Below are 18,522 nucleotides of genomic sequence, written 5' to 3'. Positions count from 1 at the left end.
TCCAGCTGTAAATGTTCTTATTTCTACTTTTCTTCTTGGAGTCACTTTTTATGCCATATTTGCCACCTACATCCTTCTTGGCACATCCGTCCGGAAGATAGCACGCAAATTGACGATTTGCATCCCCAGGGCTGTCATTTACACTTTCTTTCTTCTCATCTTCCATCAGCTTTAGGCTTATAAAAATAATAACAAAATAAGAAAAGTTAAGGCCGTGTTGGTTTAGGCTGTGCAAAATATTTAAATATGAAAGACTGCATAAGATAGTGGAACGAATATTACATCTGGAACCAGCAGAATAATTTAGATGGTATTGTCCCTTAAGCATAGCCATGAACCAGTCTTGTGGATTCCTTAAGTGGATGATGAGAGCCGTTTTACCTAACTCACAGCTGTACAAACGAAATGCAAACTTGGGAGCGCCCACTAAATCAGAAACTTTGTGAAAACACACTTCCCTGTTTGTTCTTCTAAGACTAGCAGCAAGCACGGTGCCGGCTCACAAGAAACAGAAAAAAATGCTTGCTCTTCATCATGTGAGATGGTTTGTAAGGAAATGCTTCCATCAGCAAAGCCCCAGCTAAAGCAATCGCATCCACCTTGAATCAAAAAAGGACAATAAAATGGGCAAGAAGTCTCAGGGGAGTGGCAAAGAAGCCAATGACTTTGGAGTCCAGAGCAAGAAGATGTGCGACAAAGTGCATTGTCTTGTTCTTTCCCCGTGTTCTATGTTTGGTGCTTGCTGAGTAACTCAGTATTTATAGGCTGTGTGTGTGGAAAGGCACGCCCCAACAAGATACCAAAGAACATTGCGTTTGCGTCCCCAGCTTTCCTACTTCCCTGGTGAGAATGCAGATGGTGAGTGTGACTTTCAACCTTCTTGCCTGAGGAGGGTGTTACAACGGGGAGACATTCAAACACACACCCACGGCACGCAGAAGGCTGAAGAGCCAGCAAGACCTGGGTCTGGATTTGCTTTTAATGTGTTTCCTTAAAAAGCAGAGTGACCAAGAAGCAGAGATCTTCTGTTCACTAGCTCACTTCTCAATAAGCTGGTACATTTAGGTTTGGACCAGGCCAAAGCCAGGAGCCCCGACCTCAATTTGGGTTTCCTATATGGGTGGTGGGAACTCAAGTACATGAGCCATCAGTTGCTGCCTCCCAGGGTGTGTCTTAGGAGGAAGCTGGAATGGGTGACTGAGCCAGGCCTTGAACCCAAGCACTACAATATGGGATGCTGCTGGACCAAGTGATGTCTTAACTTGTAGAGACCTCCGTTTTCCACTAACGCCCCTGCCGGCCCATGATTCTCATCTAAGTAATCTGTAACACTTACTGAAAGAGCAAACATTACTGTAGAACTTACTCCCCAGTGTGGCTTTGAGAAAGGAATTGTGTCTCTTTAAAACTTAGTTTTAGGGGCATTGTTGTGGCATAGCGAGTTATGCCACCACTTGTGATGCTGGTGTCCCGTATGGGTGCCGGTTCATCTCCCATCCAGGACTTCCAGTCCAGCTAGGTGCTAATGTGCTTGGGGAGAGCACTGGAAGAAGACCCAAGTGTTTGGTCCTCTGTCACGCATGTGGCTGACCCAGAGGAGGCTCCTGGTTCCTTGCTTCAGCCTGACACAGTCCTGGCTGTTACGACTATCTGGATGTGAACCAGTGCATAGAAGATTTCTCTGGCTGTCTATCTTTTTGTCTCCATAACCCTGATTTTCAAATAAAATAAATCTTAACAAAACCCTTGTTTCCTTATTTATGAAATGAGCTTCTTATTAGTATATTGCTCATAAAGTAATGGTGAGGACTATTTATTATAATTATGTAAATTATTAATCAGAATACCATACATACAATAAATAGTATATATTTATTTGATTTTTCTTATAAATATTTATTTTATTATTTTTTTATTGGAAAGGCAGATACACAGAGAGGAGATACATAAGATCTTCTGTCTTCTGGTTTGCTTAAAAATGGCCATAGTGGCCGGAGCTGAGCCAATCCGAAGCCAGGACTAGGAACTTCTTTTGGGTCTCCCACATGGGTGCAGGGTCCCAAGGCTTTGGGTCATCCTCAACTTCTTGGGAAGTGGAGCAGCTGGGATATGAACCAGCAGTCATATGGGATTCTGACAGTTGCAAGGCGAGGATTTAGCTACTTAGCTATCGTGCTGGGCCCTCATTGATGGTTTTGTGCACTGAACCCTGAAAGTCATTTGAATCTTTATTTTGTTTCAGATATATGTGTATCTGAAACAGCCAGGAGTTTCTTCTGGGTCTCTCACACAGGTGCAGGCTCCTAAGGTTCTGGGCCATCCTAGATTGCTTTCCTAGGCCACAAGCAGGGAGCTGGATGGGATGTGGGGCTGCCAGGATTAGAACCGGAGCCCATATGGGATCCCGGTGCATACAAGGCAAGGACTTTAGCTGCTAGGCTACTGCATTGGGCCCAATAGCATGGCTTTTAACAGCGCACGTTCTAAGATCAGAACACTGAGTTTCACAGAGTAAATCTGAAACTCACAAAGAGAACCTCAGCAAAATTTTACTTCTCTGTGCTTCTACAACTGCTTCTACCATAGTACTAGCGATAAACAAACAAGCAAAGGGATTGATATTGTGGCATAGCAAGTTAAGCTGCATCCGTAGGAGTGCTGAGCCCAGTCCCTCTGTTCTACTTTTATCCAGCTTTCTGCTAATACACCCAGAAAACCAGCAGCAGATGGCTCAGGTGCTTGGGCCCTCGCACCCATGTCGGACACCCGGATGGAGCTCCTGGCTTCGAACTATCGCAGCTCTGGCTCTATGGCCATTTGAAGAATAAATCAGCAGATGGGAGATCTGTCTCTTTGTGTCTCCAGCTCTTTCTTTCTCTGTAACTCTGCTTCCAAATAAATAAAAAGAAATCTTTTTAAAAAATTCATGTGAAAGCACTTCAAGTACTCGGAATGCAATGGACAATGAGTAGCATGCAGTTTGAGGATAAACATCTGAAGAAAGCTGGGTAAAAACACGAGTCCTTCACTTGGAGAGGCCCCTTCAAAGACATTTAACAGACAATGTGCTATATTTGGGAAAACCAGCAAATGGGAACTAACGAGCTCTGTTTGAACTTCCCTGTGGTGCTCCTGACATGAGTCTCAGCATCGGGTATGGTTATCTTCTCTTCCTCTTTTTTTCTCAAAAAAGAACTTACTCCATTTTTATAGGGTATTTGGAGATGAGGATCATTATTTTTCAGACCCAGATTTTCAGAACATCACATGTGTTGGGTTTTTCCATTTGTTTCTCAGGATGCTCTCCATTGCAGCCTGGAGGACCTCTGGCTTCCAGTTGGGTCAGCACATGAGCAGCACTGGCAATATTCCGAGATAGGGTTTTTATTCCATTGATGTGCTCTGTACTATGCCCGGGTTTAATAGGCATATATATTTTACACCAGGTTTGGCTCCTTTAGCCATCCCCAAACTTTATAAACAGTCCTCTTAATGAATGTGTTACTAGAGCTTACCCCTTCAGTGGGCTGTGGGTGTTCATCCACTGAGACAGTCAAGCAAAGAAAAACATGACAATTTTGTGAGTTGTTGAGACTTGCAGACTCTGAGCTGCTGGGACATGACCTTTGGCTATAGGATATAGGGCTAAAAGACAAATGGTAATTAAAATATCAAATTTCTCAATACCAATGCTATAATCACAGGATGTGGCAGAAATGGCCATCTGTCCATTGCATAATTCATGCTTCCTTTCCAAAGGAAGTTATGGAACTCTTGCTGCTCAGACAAGCATTACGTTTTTCAAAGTCTGGCTTTTATATCCAAATGTAGGCATTATATTGCATTGACGAATATGGATGTGATGTATATAACTTCAAGGTTATAGCTTTCAATAAGCAGGTATGGATATTTTTGCATTCTCTTGTCTTTTCGAGGGATAGAAGTAGGGATGCTAATTTCTCACAAGCCAGAAGTAGCCCAGGTTCTATTTGGAGCATAGTTTACTGAAAGCTCAAATGTTGCATCAGAAATAATTTTTCACTATGTTAAATAACTGGTATTTTGAGTTAGCATCACCTTAATTAATACTGTGTGAATTTGTTTTCAGCAATGAAATCTCTTCCCAGTTTTCTTGTTTAAGTAAACACATAATAATCTACAACGCCCTGGTTGATCTAACATGCGTTATATTTATAACTTCATTACCTGGGCCAGTCCAATACGTCATGTCTTATACTAAACACAAGTAAATATTTTGCACTTTCAATATTTTCTTACAATAGCCCCACACTATTGCCTTCAGCATCTACTGCCTGGGGCCAGCACTACGGCACAGCAGGTGAAGGCATTGCTCGTGATGCCAGCATCCAGCTCCCTGCTAAGGGGCCTGGGAAAGCAGCAGATGATGGCCAGGTTGCTTGGGCCTCTGCCACCCACATGGAAGACTCAGATGGAGCTCCTGGTTTTGACCTTGTCATCTGGGGAGTGAATCATCACACGGGAAATCTCTCACTTCATCTTCTTCTCTCTGTCATTCTTCCTTTCAAATCTATGTTTAACATGAACCAAGGAAGATAAAACATCTGTCACCTTTTGGAAACCAGAACAATAGTCTGTCCTATGGTTGGCTGTTCTGGGGTCAGTTTTTTTTTTTTTCATTTCCCCATTTAGCAAATTGTGCTTTGGCTTGAATTCCCCAAACTTCCACTTTCTAGATGAAAAGGCATCTGTTCTGCTCCTTAAATCCAAACACATTCTTCCAACACTGTGAAGAAGCAGCCGACTTCAGTCCTTTGACCAACTAGCTCCTAAGCTGCTGTGTGAACCGCTTCACCCGTTAGGCATCTCAGACATGCATGAAGACGAGGTATACACCTCTCTTCAGTGGAATGACCCGCCATCAAACTCTTCCCAGAAATGCGGGTGTTTCCGCACCTGTTCAGGTAAGCAGTTCTTCTGATCTGGCCTACGACTAAAGCACATATGCTGCTTATTCTGTGATGAGCGAAAGTATTTCTTCTAACCTGAGATAATGTGTTTAAGAGTATGATGACATGTATCACAGGACACATGAAAAGAAGCGAGGAGGAAGTAATGGGAAAAAGAAAAAAATTCAATGAACTTGAAAAACATGTGCTACTTCTTTTCTGTCCTTTTGGAATAGCCAAAGAAACCCTGAGATTCTGAAAGGAGTGACCAAAAAAACCCATATAATTTAAATTATTTTCAGTTTCTGTATAAAACACTCTGCAAATGATGTGATAATGCCAAGAAATAAGGGGGAAAAAAGAGGAGAAACTGGCAAAATCTTATTAGCCTTGAGTTGTCTGCTATAGTAATCAGTTCTGTTATTTGCTATTTATCTATTTCATTTTGCTGGAAGAAGGAGAGAGTGAGAGAGAGAGACAAAGAGAAGAGAGAGGGAAAAAGAGAGAGTATTCTTCCTTCTGCTGACTCACTCAAATGCCTGCGACAGCAGTCCTGGACAGGCCAGGACCAGGCGCCTGGGACCTGATATCTGGATTTGCTGGGGTAGGGGGGCGGTGAGTGTGGGGTGGCAGGGAACCAAGATCTTGAGCATCACCTGTTGCCCCCCAGGGTGCACACTAGAAGAGGAACAATGACTTGAAGTGGGCATTCTGATACAGAGCACAGGCATTCCAAGTGGTAATGTAACTGCTGTGTCAAATGCTTGCCCTTGTTTTTATTATTTAATAGCTGTATAGCTGTTTGAATTTTGTTTGTGGTATAAGAAATCACCAAGACTTAGGGGGATAGGCAAATGTGAATATTTAATATTATTTATTGTTTTATAGTTTAGAGGTCTATGGATTTCACAGGGCTAAAACAAAAGTGCTGGCAGGGCTCTATAGGAGAATGGGTTGTAGAGAAGTATTTATTGCTTTCCCTGGCTCTTGGTCCCTGCCCCCTTCTTCAGTGCCAACAGGACAACATTTTCAAGTGCTTCCTTGGCCACAGTACCCTCCATCCTCCTAGCTGCCTGTGCTTCATTGGGAAGACCTAGACAATCAAGGCTGATTTCCTTGTCCCGAAATCCTTAATTTAACAACATCTTCAAAGTAGTTTTGGGCATGTAAGGTAATATTAACGGATTTCAGGGATTTAGACACAAGCGTCTTGGACTGGGGTGTTATGCAGTCAATGAATATATCTAGAGTTGAGAGAAAGAGGGGAGAGAGAGAGAGCGGTTCCATCTCCTAGTCCACAGCCCAGCTTTCTGCAACACCAGGGCTGGGCCAGACTGAAGTTGGTACCCAGGAGTTCACTCGCCTCGCAGGTGGCAGGGGCCTAATTACTCGCATAACCACCTGCTGCCTTTCAGGTGTGTAATATCAGAAAGTCATATTTGAAGTTGAGGAAATAGGACTCAAACCAGACACTACACTATGGGATGCGGGTTTCCCTAGTAATGTCTTAACTGCAGTACCGTAGTTTGTCCTTTAAAGATACATTTTGTGCCCGGTGTCATGGCATAGTTGGCTAAAGCCTCCTCCTTTGGGGGTTGGCATTCTGTAAGAGCCCCAGTTTGTGTCCCAGCTGCTCCACTTCCGACTCAGCTTCCAGCTGATGGCCTGGGAAAGCAGCAGAAGATGATTTGAGACCTTAGGACCCTGCACCCATGCAGGAGGCCCAGAACAAGCTCCTGGTTTCCCATCAGCTCAGTTTCTGCTGTTGTAGCCATTTGATGACTGATCCAGTGGATGGAGGATCTTTCCCTCTCTTTCTCTGTGTAAATATGACCTTCCAGCAAAAATAAATAAACCCTTAAAAAAGTTTGTATCTATTTTTTTCTCTGACTAGTGTTAGGTATATGAAAAAAAAATCACACATTCCTGACTTTTTATTCTTGGAGAATAAAGTAAATGGGAAAATTATTCCAAATGCCAAACTGTGTATTTAAAAGAGAATATTTTTGAATGAATTGTGTTCAAGTGACACTGAAAAGTGGAGCAAAGTGAGGTGGTTTTCTTGCTCACAGTAAAGAGCTTACCAGCTGTTTGTCCTTAACCCTCAAATGTTGCTGTGACACCTACACAAGCGTGAGAGGAGCATCCTATCAAATCTGTTAATTTTGCATTTTCCAATGTTTGTTAGCATGTCAGAGAGTTTAAGCGAAAGTTCCCCTTTTCCTCTGCTACGAAGTTAAAAAGTCCAAGTCTCAACAGTTCCTAACTCCCAATGTTGATTCCTTCTTCCCTTCAGTTTCATCTCATCACTACCTCATGCTCTTCTACTCTCTCTAACTCAATTTTAATGTCCCTATTCCATGTTTAGGAGCATGGCATGTTGTAATGGTGATTTTGTGTATTTCCTGCATGGGATTATTAGCAACATCCATCTTCTTGGGCGTCAAATGTAAGTACAAAAGTTTATCTTCCAAATAACCTAGTTCTCTACATATGTTAGTAACTACATCTAGCTGTATCTACAAGGTGAAATACTCATATCGCTATATTATATCTGCACAATCTATACATAGATGAGGAATAATTTAGGAAGTATCTGAGTGCTTATAGATGATATGGAATAATGGATTCCTAATTTAAATTACGAGACACTTAATTGCTGTAACTGAACACTTTGATGCCCTTAACAGCTTGCAACGATTAATTGCCTATTACTGAACTCTAACGCTCTAAGTCTCTTTGGAAAATACATCCCAAGTAACTAATTTTTTTCTGACTTAATTTTGTGAGTCATGTTAGAGCGCAGCTGTATACAATTTGAAAGACTTTTGATTATACTCTTCTGCTTTTAATTTACCTTTGTTTTAAACTTGACTTTACAGATCATTTTAATCTCACTTTGCATTAGGCAAGATCCAATTTAAATTATTTATTGCAACCTAGAGAGCTTTACTTGATCAGAGCACAACTGTAACATGGGGGGGGGAGGGAATCTAAGTACCATCACTCATGCTGATACTAAGCAAATGTGACTGTAAAGACAGAAATGGAAGTTATTGTCTGTGTACCTTTTTGTACTGCTTGGCAAGTCACATCGTGTCTGGGATCCATCAGCCTCAGAGGAGGACTATGACCCTTGTGAAGGAGGGAGGGAGGGTACAGATTTGCTCCCATAAAGGAAAGGAATCTTGACCTGACTCCCAGAATGCCAGAGCTTCGTTTCACTGGCGGTTCGCCAAGCAATGGTTGAAGAATTACTGAGAACTCAATCAGTAATTGTTAACCTTGTCCATCTTCTCCAGTGAAATTTCACAGCCTCCTCAGAAAGGCGAGAGCTTCCTGAAAGCTTTCTGCATCCCTCACTACATGCCCCAGCCATCTGATAGTTCACTCTCCAAAGGCTGGAGGCTGGACCAAGGAGAAGCCAGGGAACTCCATCAGGTGTCTCACAGGAGTGACAGGGAGCCGCTCACTGGAGCCATCACTGCTGCCTTCCTGCACACAAGCAGGAAGCTGGGACCAGGAGCAGAGCCGGGACTCCAACCCAGGCACTCAGTGTAGGATGTGGGCATCTTAACTACAAAAGCCAAACACTGGCTCCCAAACTGGAGCCTTTTCATGAATATTGCCAAGCTCCATCCACACTCCATAATATATAAATCCATATGTAAGGCACACTGCAAATAGTTGAAGACATGATTAAAATGTTAAGTTCTGTGTAATTAATTTCAGTGTTGTTTAACAGATATTAGCTCATCGAGGCAAGGAGATAAATAAATATTTAAAAATTTCACTTAAAAACAAAATTAAAGAGACAAAATTAACAGGAGAGGTGCCATCTTGAAGCACTAAGGCCAAGTAAATGTATAATTTTTTAATGTAAATGTAAATGTATAGTATTCAATTGCAAACTATTATATAGCCAGAAATTATGTAATACACACAAAAGATGTTTATAAGCTTATGATCATGCATTATCTATGTCCTCAAAAATACTTGCTGTTCAATGTGTACATATTTTGTCTTTTTTGTCTAGCACATGAACTCAGTTTGGTTAAACCATTAAGTCTGTCTGGATAAATGTGGTCTGTTTCTGTAACACTCTCAGTGATTTTGAGCTGGATTAATTAATTTTGACCCAGCAATACCACTTTCAGAAGTTTCTCCTTAAGATAAACTTACATGAGGAGCAGTACAAAAAGAAAAAAAGACTGGAAGAAACCCAAATGTCCTTCAATAGATCAGCTAGACAAGCAGTGGTTCAGTGGAAGGCCTTGAAGCTGAGAAGGAGGGGGAGAGGAAGGAGGATGGGTAGGGGAGGGTGGAGTTGGGTAGGGGGAGAGGAAGGAGGATGGGTAGGGGAGGGTGGAGTTGGGTAGGGGGAGAGGAAGGAGGATGGGTAGCGGGAGGGTGGAGTGGAGTGGAGTGGGAAAGCGGACGTTCTTTATGGACCTAGAAATGTCTTTGTTACATGCTGCTTAGTTAAAACAAAAACACTCAAAATAACATATACACTATACCAAAATTTCAGAGGGAATATTTTCTTGAATACACACAAAGAAATAACCAGAAATGAAGGCAGGAGGCATGATCTGGAGAGTAACAATGGTGAGAACAAAAATCTTAGGGTTCACTTTTTGTGGGTGATTTTGTAATTTAATCCCATGAATCTACGAAGTATTTTTTGCAATTATTTTATTTTGATAATCTTTGCTTAGTTGATTAGGGCACAAAGGGTCAAGGGCTACAGGAAAGTGGGTAAGACTATTGTTTCCACATTATTATTATTATTATTATTATTATTATTATTATTATTATTTCTGTACCTGGGGTAACGGGGAAGATAAAGGGAGAAGCCCCACCCAGCCTCCCACCCAGCCTCCCACCCAGCCTCCCACCCATCCCAGGTCCCCGATGTGGGGCACGTTTCAAGGGTCATGCTCAAGTGATTTTGATAGTTCAACAATTCTGAATTGCTGCTAGTCTCGCCATTCCAAGCACGATGAAATCGCTGCAGAATCCACTGGCTGACATAATCCATCTTAGAGTCTCCGTTTGCCCAGATTTTCACTGCCAACACATGGCTTTGGTAGTGGATTGATTTGTTCTGTCCTCCACCCTCTGTTGCGTCCTCCGCAGGTTCCATGGACTGCCATATCCTCCATGTGCACCTGGATATGCTGTCCACTGCTCTGTCTGAGCCTCTGAGGAGGCTTAACTTTGACACTTGAACTCCGTGGTTAGACCATGGAACCTGCACTTCTCTTCATGGTTGGGGTTCTGAGATCAGCACTTTGATTGGAGGGATCCCCAAAGACTTTGAGGTGATCCCAGACCAGATTCTCCTGTGTGCATGCCTGTACAGGGTCCGGCACAGTCCGTCGTGCCAATCAGCTTATGTATATGCTGGTGGTTGCAATTGCGGGTCAGCTCTGTTTCCAGCCCTGTCTTCCACAAGAACCAATGGGTGTTGCAGTCCAGCCTGATTCTGCCCCTCACACAAACCAGTGGGAGCTGCAGACTAGTCGGAGTGACCCACAATAACCCCCACCAGGCCCGCCCCTTGCCCTGGTTCCCATGCTTGCCAGTATGTATAGCAGATTTGTCTAGGATGTATTTTAAACATTCTAACTTACACAGCAAATAATTGTGAGGGAAAAAAGTGCTACTTTATGAGGGTAATTAGAACCTAGCTTTATTTTTAAATTTTTTTAAATTGTATTTTTGACAATCTTTACATAGTTAATTAGGGTAAAAAAGTTCAAGGGCTATAGGAAAGTGGGTAAGACTATTATTTCCATATTGATTGTTTCCAGAAACTAGCTTTAAAAGAATATGTTGGAGACAGTATTTTGGGGAAAATTATTACAAGTAAAAAATTCTGCTGTCTTTGTCTTAATAATATCTACACACATGTACTAATAAAATTTGAACATTGATATACAAATGTAAAATACTTCCTCCTGTAGTTTTACTGAAGTGTAGTGGCTTTTATATTGTGCTACGATTGTTATTACTTTCTCATTTATCTCAGTTTTTTTAAACACATTTTTTAGCACTTTGGCTCTAAAAAAAAATAATAACCTCATCACCATGACAAAACAGTTGTGTAAGCAAAAAGCAGCTTCATATATTCACCAGGTAACTATGTGCTTGTCCCCAGTTCCAGCCTCTGTCTTCTGTCTTTTCTACCATATTATTTATAACAATTGAGTTTTTACTTAAACAATTTTAGGGTGCAAAACAATTTCTATAAATTCACTTGTTTGTGCTCTACTGTTCATTTTCATTTGTAGTTCATCAAACAGATCTGACATGTATAACATAGTATGTGCATTTAGTTAGGGGACCTTAAAAGTATTTTACTAAATCTCCCTAGGTAATTATATTGCTTAGTTTTATTCCACACTTCTTGAAAATTGATTAAAGCCTTAACAGTATCCCCCCAAAAGAGACAGTATTTTACTCCTCATTTAGGGTGAAACTCTAAGGAGAGTTCTCACTTCCCTTCTTCAGTTTTGTTACAGATTTACATATTAAGATATAGTTAATCTGGAATAAGCTCATCTAAATGTAAAATTTAAATTTAGACTTCAAATACCAAAGAGGAAACATCATTTTTCAGTGTCTGAAGGTACCAGATTGTTAGTAGCATAAAAGGAATGTTTCTGGCCTGTTGCCTATTTCAACCTTTGGCTCAGAAGGAGCATGTTGGTAGCTTGGGTTTCGTAGGGGACGGGCAGAAACATCTGCTTTCTTTCATCTGTGTCTCTGGATTGTGGTCACATGTCACAACCCTCAACCCAGAACCAAGGTCTGTGGTCCACAACCTCACATGCTTGTGGATTGGAAAAGGCAACATTCAAGAGGTGTTATTTTCCTCAAATTACTATGCACATTAATGCAATTTCTATAAAGATTCCGGCAAGATTTACTCTAGAGACAAGATTACTAGAAGATTTGAAATAATTTTAAAAACAAGAATAAATTGGAAGGATTCAAACTACCTGATTTCAAAGCTTATAGCTATATGAACCATGGCTATGTGGGCAGATAAAGTAGTAAAATGTAGCAACATTGAAATAAACTTATACACAGGTATCACATTGATTTTTGACATAGATGCACAATTAATTCTAGGGAGAGAGTGGCTTTTTCAGTAAACAACGTTCAGAGAAATTAGACAGTTACAGTAAAAAGTTAGCTTACATCTCAGATCTCACCATAGCATTAGCATCCTACATGGGCACTGGTTAAACTCCTGGTTGCTCCTCTTCTAAGCCAGCTCCCTGCCGATGCACCAGAGAAAGCTGCAGAGGATTGTCCAAGTGCGTAGGTCCCTACATCCATGTGGGAGACCCAGAAGAAGCTTCTGGATTCAGACTGACCCAGTTCCTGCTGTTTTGATCATTTGGGGGAGTGAAGCAGGAGATGAAAGAACTGTCTATTTCACATTCTCTCTGTGTAATTCCTTCAAATAAATAAATAAACAAGCAAATAATGAAATAGTTTTGAAAAATCAACTCTACCTGGGTCACAGTCTTACATGTAAAACTGTATGTCGTTTAGGAAATGTAGGGAAAAGTTTTCAGCACCTCGTGGAGGGTAGGCTAGAGTTTGTGGCCTTGACACAAAAAGCAAAACCCGAAGATTAATAAAAGCAAAATAACAAAGCTTCAGGGATTCCGGTACAATGGTTAAGCTGCCAGCTGGGATGCCTGAATCCTGCATCAGAGTGTCTGGATTTGAATCGTGTCTCTGCTGCTGACCCCGCTTCTGGCTAACGCACATCCTTAAATATTCTGCCGGTCACATGGGAAACCCAGATGGAGTTCTTGGCTCCTGTCTTCCGCCTGGTCCGATCCCAACTGTTGAGGCTGTTTGGGGGAATAAACCAATGATCTCTCATTTCTGTCTCTCTCTCCTGGCTTTGGCCTAATTTGATTATTACAGCCATTTAGAGAGTAACCAGTGGAAGGAAGATCTCTCTCTCTCTCTCTGCTTTTTAAGTTAATACAGATAAATAAACAATAAAAATATTTAATTGTTTACTCTGTCAAAGACACCAAGAAGATGAAAAAGGTTATTGGTGAACTGGGAGTAAATACTCGCAAACTAACAACTGATGAGGAATTAAAATCTAGAATATGTAAAGAATTCTTAAAAGTCAACAGTTTAAAAAAATACCAAACCATTGAATCAGAAAATGGGAAAAATAAAGATATTTTACCAAGGAGAATTTAAATATACAAACTAAGTATAATAAAAGGTGCTCTATGTCTTTAGTCATTAAGGATCTGCAAGTCAATCACAGTGGGATACTGCAATGGCTGAAATGAAGGTGGTGACTTGAAATGCTTGTAGGACAACAGAGGAGTTGAATCACTCTTGTGTTCCTGATAAGAATATAAACACAGACCTACTCTGGAAAATAGTGTAGCAGTTTCTTTCAAAAAATTCTAAATGCCGTATTACAACAGGAATTACACCTATGTTCACACAAACACCTGCTGGTGGATATTTATGGAAGCTTCATCATTGAGAAAGAGAATATGAAAAAAAAATCCAGATATCTTTTTGTGAGTAAATAGTCAGCAAATTCTAATAGTCCATATCATAACAACAGAAAATGGATAAGCATGTTAGTTATACAACAATCTGGGAGCTAGTCTAATATGACCCTGCACCTATGTGGGGGACCCAGAAGAAGCTCCTGGCTGCTGGCTTTAGATTGGCTCAGTTCCAACCATCATTGCAGCCACTTGGGGAGTGAACCAGCAGATGGAAGGAAGATCTTTCTCTCTGTCCTTCTGTTTGTAAATCTGATCTGCCTTTCCAATTAAAAAAAAATCTTAAAAAATGTAATCAGGAACTTGTAGTTATCTTTGGTCTGTGTCAGGATCTCATGAGGGATGACTGTTGTGTTTGAAGTGTTCCAGGTATCCAGCATGGCTATGAAGCAGCAAGAAAAACTCAACCAGCAGGACAAAGCCCTGTTAAACTTCACTCGGTGGCAAAGGAACTATGTGCTTCAGACACGACATTGCCAGCCTTCGATGGCAACCTTTTCCAGCCCAGGTAACTGACAGAAAGCCAATTTCTAAGGTGCAGTTCCAAATGCATGTCCCTAATCCTTAATGGAGCAGTGGCATACACTTAAGTCTTTGCAAGTTTGTTGGGATTTTATAATAGGGGAGACTTAATTTTGGTATCCCTTCCGTCTTCTTTGTATTTCCTGACATGTGAGTAACAATGAGTTTCCCAAAATGAAGATTTTAAAAAAAGTTCCGTTAAATGCCAAGTGAAATGTGTTATCTGAAACTTATCATAAGTGACAGTTCTTGCACAATTTTAAGTCATTATGTGTCCTATATATAAGAGGAAAAGACATAACTGTTAATTAGCATTTGATAATATTTGCACACATAACTGAAATAATTCCCCTGTAGGGAATCATGAGAAAATACAGTTAAATACGCATCTCTGTAGACTTTGCATCTTTGTATTAAACCAATCACTAGTAGAAAATATTTGGAAAAATTCCAGGAAAGCTCAAAAATGCAAAACCTAAAATTAGCATCTGCTGGATACTAGGCGGAATCCATGTGAAGAAAGTGGAGTGTATGCACTGTATTAAGTACTAAACATAATTTACAGGTGATTTAAAGTATGCAGGAGGGCCTGTACCTTGGTGTGGCACACTAACCTCCTGCCTGAGGTGCTGGCATCCCATGTGGATGCTAGTTCATATCCCAGATGCTTGACTTCCAATCCAGCTCCCTGCTAATTACCTGGGAGGGCAGTAGAGGATGCCTCAAATCCTTGGGCCCCTGCATCTATGTGGGAGACCTGGAAGCAATTCCTGGCACCAGGCTTCAGTTTGGTCCAGCTCTGGTCATTGCAGTCATTTGGGGAGTGAACCAGTGAATGGAAGATCTCGGTCTCCCTTTCTCTGTAACTTGGCTTTCAAATAAAATAAAATAAAATAAATAAAATAAAATAAAATAAAATAATTTTTTCTTAAAGTATGTAGAAGGATGGGTGAAGGTCATGTGTAACTAGTATGTCATTTTATTGAAGGGATGGGGGATCTTTAGATTGCATTGTTTCTAGCGGTGCTGAAAGAAAAGGTTGAGGGGCCAACATTGTGGCATAGTGGGTTAAGTTGCCACCCATGATATCAGCGTCCCTGTTGTGGCTGCAGTTCCCTGCTTAGGGCCTGGGAAAGCAGTGGAGGACGGCCCCAGTGCTTGAGCCCCACGTGGGAGCACTGGATGAAGCTCCTGGCTTCTGGCTTTGGCCTTGCCCATCTCTGGCCACCATAGCCACTTGGGGAGCGAACCAGAGAATGGGAATTCCTTCTTTGTCTCTCTAACTCTGTCTTTTACAATAATTTTTTTGAAAGACTGATAAAACTGAAATCACCAGATGAGGTTTTATAAACGGGGAAGGAATTTGTAAACATGCCTCTAAATCAATTTTATCTTAAGTTGATTCTAACAGATCTACTGAAGGTAGAACTGATGAACTCAAGCTTTCAAAGTGTCACTGCTAAGCGTTGTGTTAGATGCGCTGCTGGGGTCGACTGTTCAGCTGGCCTGGGGATGAGGCAGGATTATTGGGAGGGGTATGCTTCTAATGCTTTACAATGATGATAATAAAGTAAAATTATTCAAAGATCATTATTGCAGACCTTGTCCAGACAACTGGATTCAGAATGGAGAAAGCTGTTACTATGTCTCTGATAAGTGGCAAACTTGGGATGCTGGTAAAGAGGCTTGTCTGAAGGAATGTTCCAGGCTCCTGCAGATAGACAGCCAAGAAGAGAGGGTAAGTACTATTTTATAGCCTCCCATCATTCCAGAAATACCATGTTTCTTATTAAAACAAAGATTCCCTATAAGATAACCACCTTTATTATTTTATAATGGTAGTATATTTGTTAAAATATAGGTTTTTTTAAAAAGGCAAAGAAGGACATGTATGATCTGTTTAAACAAACAGAAATACTCTTGGTTGATTATCCACATATGATGATCTCTCAGTTGTCTGCCCTTAATTTAAAAGGGGAGAGGGGCCTTGGTGTGATGACTGGATCCTTGCCTTGCCTGTGCCAGGATCCTGTGTTGGTGCCAGTTTGTGTGCCAGCTACTCCACTTCTTGTCCAGATCCCTGCTTGTGGCCTGGGAAGGCAGTAAAAGATGGCCCAGGGCCTTGGGACCCATGTGAGAGGTCTGGAGGAAGCTCCTGGCTCCTGGCTTCGGATCGGCTTAGCTCTTGTTGTGGCCACTTGGGGAATGAACCAGTGGATGGAAGATCTTTCTCTATGTATTTCTGTATCTCTGTAAAATTTCCTTTCCAATAGAAATAGAATGGATCTTTGAAAAAAAGAAAAAAGAAAAATAAAAAGTTTTCTCTGTCCATTTCTTAAGCTCCCTTTAATTTCCAGCTAGGCAAAATGCCATACTTGGTATTTCTCAGTAGATAAGTAGAATATTGAGTGTGTGTCTGCTTGCTTGTTCTTCTCCACTCACAGTTCAGGTCTTGTTTTTTTCACAGGATTTTATCATCAGCAGCTTGAGGAAGATCAAAAAGGACTATGATTACTGGGTGGGCCTGTCAAGGGATGAACTCAACAGAACTTGGCTTTGGCAGGATGGCTCCTCACCTTTCCCTGATCTGTAAGTTACAAGGCAAACAAACAAAACCTGGAAACATGAAAAACTTAGAAACTTTATTTTGTCTTATACCTTGGATTTCCTCTGGGAAACATACGCAATGCAATTGCATAAACTCCTGCTTGGAATGAAAGTTAATATAGTTAACAGTAGCTAGAAAGCTTTCGATTCTTCCTCCTTCTGAGCCCTGCTTTCTCTGCCCTGTGGAAACTCACAGCAAAATGTGAGTGCATGAACAATGGCATTGTTAAGTGCATTTCTTTGTGACACTTGATGTTTGAAGGATGCTATCAGGAAAAGCTATAATAGCTAAAGCAATTTCTACATTAAGGTTTTCAGATAGAACTGGGGAGAACTGTGAGTAGTTTGAGAAGTCAGCAGGGGAGAGTGTCTGGATTGTCTGGTTGAGTCTGGCTCTTCCGATTTCCAGCCCAGCTTCCTGCTAATGCACATGATGGGAGGCTGATGGTTGTTGGTGACTGAAATACTTCTGTTCCTGACACCCATGGGGAGGCCTGAACTGAACTTTGGGATCATGGCCTCAGCTCTGGCTGTTACATACATTTGGGAAGTGAACCAGCACATGGGAAATGTCTGTCTTTCTCTTTGCCTTTCAAAGAAAATAGGAATAAATAAATAAAAGAAATCTTAGAAAGATAGTCAGGAGAGAGCTTTGAATCTGGAAGCCATTTGTATATACACAGCATTGTTTTTTTTCTTAGGTGTTGTTCAAATTATATTAACATATTTTGTACTGACAGAAAACAGCTGTCCTTGAAGTAGAAATGAAACCACCACAGGAGGGTGCCATAGGAGAACAAAATAAGGCAAAACTCCACACACTTTGTGAGCATCATTGCATCATTGTAAACCTCCAGTCTAATCTTGGATATAATGACTTGCCTTTCCAGGTTGCCAGGAGAGACATCCCAATCAACCAGTCAGGTCTGTGGATACCTCAGAAATAAATCTCTTTTTTCAGCAAACTGCAGCAATTGGAAATTTTTTATCTGTGAGAAGTACGCATTAAGATCCTCCATCTGAAAGAAGTGGTACTTAAAATGACTTCTCTGTTTTATATTGAACCAGCCGTGGAAGAACCTGTTATCAAAATCTAAGAGCGAATAGAGAAGTGAGACCAGCTACCTGGGACCCAACATTTGCTCTTGCATTTGCACTTGGTGGTGTTCGTCAGTACCTTCCAGATTTCATTTGACAGTATTTCAATTACCAAGGATAAAATTAAGACAGAGCTATGGAGGGCAGAACCCTCTAGCCCTGAGGACAAATTGAGGAAATTCTTCCTACTTTAAAAATTTTTAAGTCTAAGTTGAGTGTAAACTCCGCCTAGAAGTCTGTAAGTCATTTGAGGAGCTGGTACTGTTATGGCTGACTGGCATTTTTTCAATAAATGAGTAAGCTTGGCCTTTTATGCTCATAGTCTACCAGGTATTCCAGGCCTTATGCTATTGGACTGACGGGATGGGAGAACAGAGATCCGGATTTGCCATCTGCAGCATGTGCAACAAGACTCTAGGGTTTGCAGAATTCAACTGGGGAAGTGAACTGCGAGAACTTCACGTAAGGGCAAGGGATGGTCGGGACATCTGTGTCAGTGTGTCCTCTGTGCAAGGGCCCTTGGGAGCTTTCTTCCTCCTCTCCTGGCCTTCCCTATCACTTCAAGTTGATAGACTCACAGTGGGGACCCTCATCTGTCGTACTTACTACTTGTGACTGAATCTCTCAAAACTTCAGTTTCCTCACTGCGAAAACAAGAAGAGGGCTTGCTTCAGAATGCTGTCTGCTTTCAGTCGTAGCTCAGTGCAAGCTGTTGGGGCGTGTCTTGCTTAGAATTGAACACTTTGTCAGTGCTTGCTATAGCTTCCTGGAATAAACTGCCATTCATCTTCGGGCAG

General features: G+C 41.3%; 1 protein-coding gene across 2 annotated transcripts; it reads left to right on the top strand.

The window, feature by feature from the left end:
* The first annotated feature begins 4,677 nt into the window (after positions 1-4,677).
* On the top strand, positions 4,678-17,865 carry CLEC9A (C-type lectin domain containing 9A). Of its 2 annotated transcripts, none has more exons than XM_058655964.1 (6): positions 4,678-4,943; positions 7,297-7,377; positions 13,860-14,006; positions 15,620-15,758; positions 16,488-16,609; positions 17,518-17,865. In XM_058655964.1, the coding sequence occupies exons 1-6, from the start codon at positions 4,918-4,920 to the stop codon at positions 17,648-17,650; spliced, it is 648 nt and encodes a 215-aa protein (XP_058511947.1). In that variant the 5' UTR covers positions 4,678-4,917; the 3' UTR covers positions 17,651-17,865. The 2 variants fall into 2 exon arrangements, with proteins under 2 accessions (XP_058511947.1, XP_004596496.2); XM_004596439.2 differs by having other exon boundaries at positions 15,607-15,758.
* The last annotated feature ends 657 nt before the right edge of the window (positions 17,866-18,522 follow it).

This window comes from Ochotona princeps, chromosome 27 (genome assembly GCF_030435755.1).
Source record: "Ochotona princeps isolate mOchPri1 chromosome 27, mOchPri1.hap1, whole genome shotgun sequence".
In the NCBI taxonomy this organism is placed as follows: Eukaryota; Metazoa; Chordata; class Mammalia; order Lagomorpha; family Ochotonidae; genus Ochotona; species Ochotona princeps.
The sequence above is the reverse complement of the archived record's forward strand: the minus strand, read 5'-3'. Positions and strand labels throughout refer to the sequence as shown.